Consider the following 6,542-nt stretch of genomic DNA (forward strand, 5'->3'; position numbering starts at 1 on the left):
TCGAGAGCAACAGAGGTGTTTAGAGTTGTACCTCTTCTTGTAGTGGATGGCAATATAGGGAACTTTGATTCAGGAGCTTTCTCCATAATAAATAAATTGCAGTGAACAATATCACCTTCAAGTAGGATTATAAATAAAGCTATGCTCCCCGGCAACGGCGCCAGAAAATAGTCTTGATGACCCACAAGTATAGGGGATCGCAACAGTTTTCGAGGGAAGTAAAACCCAAATTTATTGATTCGACACAAGGGGAGCCAAATATTTATAAGCTTTAATAGATGAGTTGTCAATTCACTTGCACCTGGAAATAGACTGGCTCGCAACAGCTTATCAATAGTAACCGTTTTATAGCAGTGGTAGTAGTGAAGTAACAACATTACTGAAATAAAAACAGTAGTAGCGATGATTGCAGTAGACAACAAGATTAAAATACTGTAGGCACAGGGATGGATGAACGGGCGTTGCATGAATGAGATAGTCCATATAATAGCAAGACATAGGCATTGCAAGTAATAATGATATAAGCATCCTAGTATAAAATAACCATAGGCATGTGTTCCTATTTATTCATGCGTGCTCGCAATGAGAAACTTGCACGACATCTTTTATCCTACCAGCCCGTTGCAGCGGGACTTCAAGGGAAACTACTGGTAATTAGGGTACTCCTTTTAATAGAGTATCAGAGCAAAGCATTAACACTCCGTGAACACATGTGATCCTCACATCATACCCATCCCCTCCGGTTATCCCAATTTCTGTCACTTTGGGGCCTCGGGTTTCATACAACAATATGTGTATACAACTTGTAGATATGATAAAAAAACAATAATTATCATCATGAATCAATAACATATTCAGATCTGAGATCATGGCACTCGGACCCAAAAGTGACAACAATTAAGCATAACAAGTTGCAACAATGTCAAAAATACTAACAACGGATACTAGGCACTATGCCCATAACAATCTTATAGCTATTACATTACCAATCTCATCCAATCCCTACCATCCCCTACAGCCTACAACGGGAAATTACTCACATATGGATGGGGGAATCATGGATGGTTGATGGAGAGACGTCGGTGCTAGCGATGGTGATGATCTCCTCCAAATCCCCGTCCCGGCAGGGTGCCAGAACGGAGTTTCTGGTCCCGGATTGGGGTTTCTGGTGGCGGCGAGCAACGGAACTCTTTATGGAAAAACGTCGAACCCCCCGGTATTTTTAGGTCAGGGGCTTCTTATAGTGTGAAGTAGAGGTCGAGTGGGTGGCCGAGGCGGCCAGACCACCCCTAGGCGCGACCAAGCCTGGCCCGCACCTAGGGCTGGTGTGGGCCCCTCATGGCCCCCTCCGTCTCGTCTTCTGGCTCCGTGAGTCTTCGGGTGAAATATGGATTTTGCGATATTTTCCGGGAATTTTCCTGAAAGTTAAATTTCTGCACAAAAACGAGACACGAGAGCAATTCTGCTGAAAATAGCGTCATTCCGTATTAGTTGTATTGAAAACACACAAGATAGAGAGCAAACAACAGCAAAAATGTTCAGGAAAGTAGATACGTTTTGAACGTATCACTCTCCACGGTTTCTAATCGTATTTCTAGCTAGGTTCTATATGTTTTATCTTCTACGTCCAGAGATATATATATATGACTGTCGATGTAGTGGAGACGTAAATGATATGACTATGTCTAGTAGATTTAGTAATATATTGTTTCTGTTATGAGGTGTGATATAAATAGTGTTGCTGGCAATTCAATAATAGCATGCCTTTTTTCAATTCCCAAAAATCAGTTAGTGGTAACTGGTATGGCAAGGACACGCCACAAGTTTTACAAATTACATGGTGCGTGTCTCTTGCATCTAGACATTCCACATTTATGCATCTAACATTGATAGTTGTACTTTAACAAGTGTATATATAGCTTACATTACCTAATTATAATTTACCGTGTGATCCACGGCCCAATAAGAAGAATAAGCACCACGCATCACTAAGAATAGAAGACACAAAATAATCACCACAATCAGACATCCACGATGCAAATTTGTCCATAAGCAAACACACTTGGTATATATCAGCTGCAAACTGCTGTTGATATTCATGTCAACATGTATGTAAATTATTTGAAAAGTTTTATTTGAAGTAGTAATGTGATGCTATATCCACGAAGTTACATAACGCCATTGTCCCCACCAAGTGATATTTAGCTACACCAAGCATGGACAAGGACGTGAACCCCATCAGGGAATATGGAAACAATCACTATAGATTGTTAACCTCCTGTCACGACTTTGTTGTTCCCATGTACGACGTGGTTGCTCCCAGATACGGTGTTGTGGCTCCCAGATACGATATTGTGGCTACCAGATACAGTATTATGGCCTCCAGATACCTTATGATGGCTTCCAGATACTGTATTGGCATTCCTTGTTACGACATTGTTGTTGCCAGTGACGACATGGTTGGTCCCGGATACGGTGTTGTGGTTCCCGGAGACAACATTGTCGTTCCCGGATGTGACAGTGTTGTGGTTCCCAGAAACAACATTGTTGATCCCAGATCTGACATAGTTATTGGTCCCGGTTATTGTGTTTGGTTGCCCACTTAGTGTTATGTGGTTATGCTTCACCTGCAATGGCATGTTAGTGGAAGCCATACCCAGTGAACGACCAACAATGTTAAGGCACTTGAGCCTTATCTGTAAATTCTTGGGTATCTCACCAACCAATGAATTATTTGAGAGATCCAAGTAGCAAAGGTGGTCAAGCACACCAATCCAGGATGGGATTGTGCCGACCAGTTTGTTGTTGGCAAGGTTGAGCGACTCCAACCGTGCAAGGCCAGCCAAGGAAGCTGTTGGGATGTGGCCTGCGAGTCCATGCCCGGGGAGCCACAAGGTAGTGACGCGGCCACTGCCGTCGTCGCATCCCACACCTTCCCAATTGCAGCAAGCGGTGCCGGACCACTCGGCATGGAGGAGGACCCCTCCACTGCTGAGATTGCCGGCGAACCCGCGCAATGCAAGGAAGTCATCAGGGTGGCACGACACCGTGCCACTCGCCGCCGGCAGGAGGAACGCCAAGAAAAGAAGCAACAACCAGCTTTTCTCCATTGGCTTAGCTATGTAAGTTTTTTTTTAAATGCAAGCAAGTGCTGTTGGCAAAAATTGCTTGGGTGGTGCATCCTATTTTATAGTGCTTGGGTGGTGCATCCTATTTTATAGTGCTTGGGTGGTGCATCCAATCTCATAGTGCGTGTGCTTTCTTATGTAAGCATGCGTGGGTGGTCGACTGCTAGTCTATGGCCACAAGTTGATCTTGGTTTTTGTTATTGCTGTCAGCTAGCTAAGGAGAGAAAGAGGGACACAAAAATTAACAAATTGCTCCCATACGAAAATAGTATGGTTGTAATTCCCAATTTTACATCGTTCGAAACAAAATAATAATACAAAGTAATAGAAATAATGATTTTCTGCTGTAATACAAATAATTATATTGAAATATAGTTACATGAACATATATAGTTTAATATAACAACTATTCATAAACCTTCGAAAAAATAGGAAATATATTCCAATAAAATTTATATACCTCGACTTTGTTAGATACATACTCCCTGGTGGAGGAGTACGGACTTACGCGAGGAATTCCCTGGTTGGTGCGTAATATGATATCGTGTGATTCTCCGTGGAGAGGTCATGGCGACATCAAGCAGCGACACGTGTACTATCCTGATGCTCACTAATTTTGAGATTTCAGAGGCTGATGATGTTGGCTACTAGTTACTTACAAGAAATCAAAATTATTCAGCGAAATATCCGTATTCCAGTTTGCTTGATTCATGGATAAAAGATATAATGATGTTTTTTTAAACATAAGACCCATGGCCCGGCTTTATAAATAAAGCCACACCGCCATCATCATCCACGAATACATCATCCATAAGTCTGGTACCCACCACGGCAACAGAACATAGACGATGCCCATACACAAATGAAGAGGGTTTAACACACACATCCGAAGACGATAGAAAAACGAAGCCTAGTAGTTATGGCATCGTAGCATGTGGTTCTCCCGCCCTTGTCTTCGTGTGTAACCGTCTAACCCTGTCCCACGCCTCGTCCAAAAGAGTTATGTCCCTCCGTCTGACCAGAACAATCGAGCTCTGCATATATATAGATATTTGTATAGTGCGTCAGCTGGATTAGAGGTCAGCTTCCCTTCCATAGCTAGCTTGTTTCGAATGTTCCAAAGCATCCAACATAAAGCCATGAAAGTGAACCAAGCTAGCCTACGCAAGGGGACCGAGAGACCCTGGACTATGGGGTTAAAATCCCCGACCCCAGCCGAATTCCAACTACATGAGAGAAGTTTCCTAACTCCTGCCCACATAAATCTAGCAAGGTAGCATTTGAAGAAGATGTGGTCACAATCCTCCAAATCGCCACACAGCACACAACTTCAATCGGTAGGGCCATTCCTTTTGGCCACAAGCTCAACCGATGGGAGTCTCGCCCTAATCAGTTGCCACAGAAAGACTTTGATCTTAGGGGGCCAAACGCCCTTGAAGTGGGCAACTGTCGCACCTTGCGGTAGTCGCAGGTACATAGAGTGAGCGGAGTACACACCAGACGGTTCCCAAGCCCAAGAAACCTGGTCATCCTCCATATGCTCCGGATGTAGGTCAAAGATCCTACAAAGGTTCTCCCACTCCACCGTCTCCGCAATCCCGAAGGTCCTCCAGAACCTAATGCGCCATCCCTCGAGATCTAACCCCAGCCACCGTGCCAATATAAGGATGTTAGACATGAGGAAATCAACGTTGCCGATGATAGCAAAAAAAATCTGTTGGATGTGCTTTCACGGAAGGGTTCAAGTGACTGCGGATCTCAAATCAAAAGGGCGACCTGGGGTGCTAAGCTGCACCTGCTGTGGTGAACTGGAGTCGGCAAATCAACTAATTTTCCAATGCCCAGTATCAAACTTTTCCATGGTGTTGTGTTACAGAGGCGTTAGGTTGGATTAGGCGTCCTGAATCGTATGAGGATTTCCTGTCAATCTTAATGTGCAAACCTGGGGAGAGCTCCAATCTATATCTCTTATAAAGCAAAACCTCACTAGAAGGTCATTTAAGTTGTCTATCTCAACATGCAAGTTATCCACATCATTCATTCTATTAGCCATCCAATTGTCCATGTCATCCCCCACTAACATTCATTAATATTCTATATGCAAGCCACATCATCTATTTTTTAAGCCATCCAATTATCCACATCATCAACTTTTAGCCGCCAACTACATAACCATTTCAAGTCAGTTTTTTTAAGTTACCCTCTTGAATATTTACGCATCCTACATGTTTCTACAAATAATATCCTATTCCAATCAATTTATACCCTTTTGTTTTTTACAAAATAGAGTTATCGGAGAAATTCCTACTGCAACGTGCAGGGTATCCTTCTAGTTATATTGGTTAGGCAATTTTTGCAGCCCTCTCTTGGTCTATTTGGTTAACTCGCAACGATGCAGTTTTCAACAAAAAAAATTATTAGCTCTCCAATTAATATTCTGTTCAAAATCATTTCTTTGTTGTCTCAGTGGACTTGCATGTTGTTTAGCTGGTTTCCCTAGTTTTTCTGAATCTGTTTCGTTGTGTCTATGCTTTCATGAAAAAGCAAGGCCGTTTGGGCCTTTCCTCTAAAAAAGAAAAAAACACGCGTACGAGCCTCATTTGCACAGATAGATTCGTGCCGACATCATTGTCTACATTGTTATGAGACATATCGTCATGAATCTGCAGCATATATATATCTGTGATTTGTTAGGCTTGGTGGGAGGAGCAAGATAATGTCCACGTTGACTGGTGTGTAACATCATATTGTGCGATCCTTGGTGGAAGATGTCATGTCCGCAACAACACATGTACCGACCCTCTTGATCGGACATGGATTCCTGCCGACATCTTGCCTACTCCCTATCCTAGGGGATAAAATAGTATTCATTAAACATGTGATTACGTACTATAGATTGAAAGAAATCAGCCGAGTAAAGGCTAATACGCGCGTACGGAACAGGATGACAACTAAACCCCCGCGTCGCTCCATGGGCGGAGCAAAATCCCGGCCAGCCACCACCGCAACCCCTCCCACCTCCTTCTCTGCCGTCGTCGGTGTGCTCCGTCGGGCAAAGCCCGCGCGAAGCAGGCGGCGGCAGGATCCGTTTCTCCTCCGGCCGGCAGGGGCTGCACACGGGATTGGGGAACCCGTGCCAGCGGGATTCGGTGCGGGCTTCCATGGCGGCTGGAGCGGGAGGTCGCGCTGGGGAGGTTGATGCTGGTGGGCGCGGCGGAGGAGCCCTGCGCGCGGCGGCCCGGGCGCTGCGGCTGGCGGCGGCGATGCGGGCCCGATCTGGCTCGGCTTGGGCCAGGCGGGCCAGGGCGGGTGCGGTTGCTGGGCAGCTCGCCTTGCTGCTTGGCGGCCGGACCTGGGGAAGACGGGGCCTCGCCGTGCGGATGCGGGGATGTGATGCGGGGGTGGTGGCCGCTG

The 6,542-nt window shown here is 45.1% G+C and overlaps 1 protein-coding gene across 1 annotated transcript; it reads right to left on the bottom strand.

Annotated features, from left to right (window-relative positions):
* Positions 1 to 2,270: 2,270 nt before the first annotated feature.
* LOC124649232 (phytosulfokine receptor 2-like) lies at positions 2,271 to 3,110 on the bottom strand. The gene has a single exon (XM_047188884.1). It carries the CDS (start codon positions 3,108 to 3,110, stop codon positions 2,271 to 2,273), a length of 840 nt encoding a protein of 279 aa, XP_047044840.1.
* Positions 3,111 to 6,542: the final 3,432 nt, after the last annotated feature.

Source organism: Lolium rigidum, chromosome 4, assembly GCF_022539505.1.
Source record: "Lolium rigidum isolate FL_2022 chromosome 4, APGP_CSIRO_Lrig_0.1, whole genome shotgun sequence".
NCBI lineage: Eukaryota > Viridiplantae > Streptophyta > Magnoliopsida > Poales > Poaceae > Lolium > Lolium rigidum.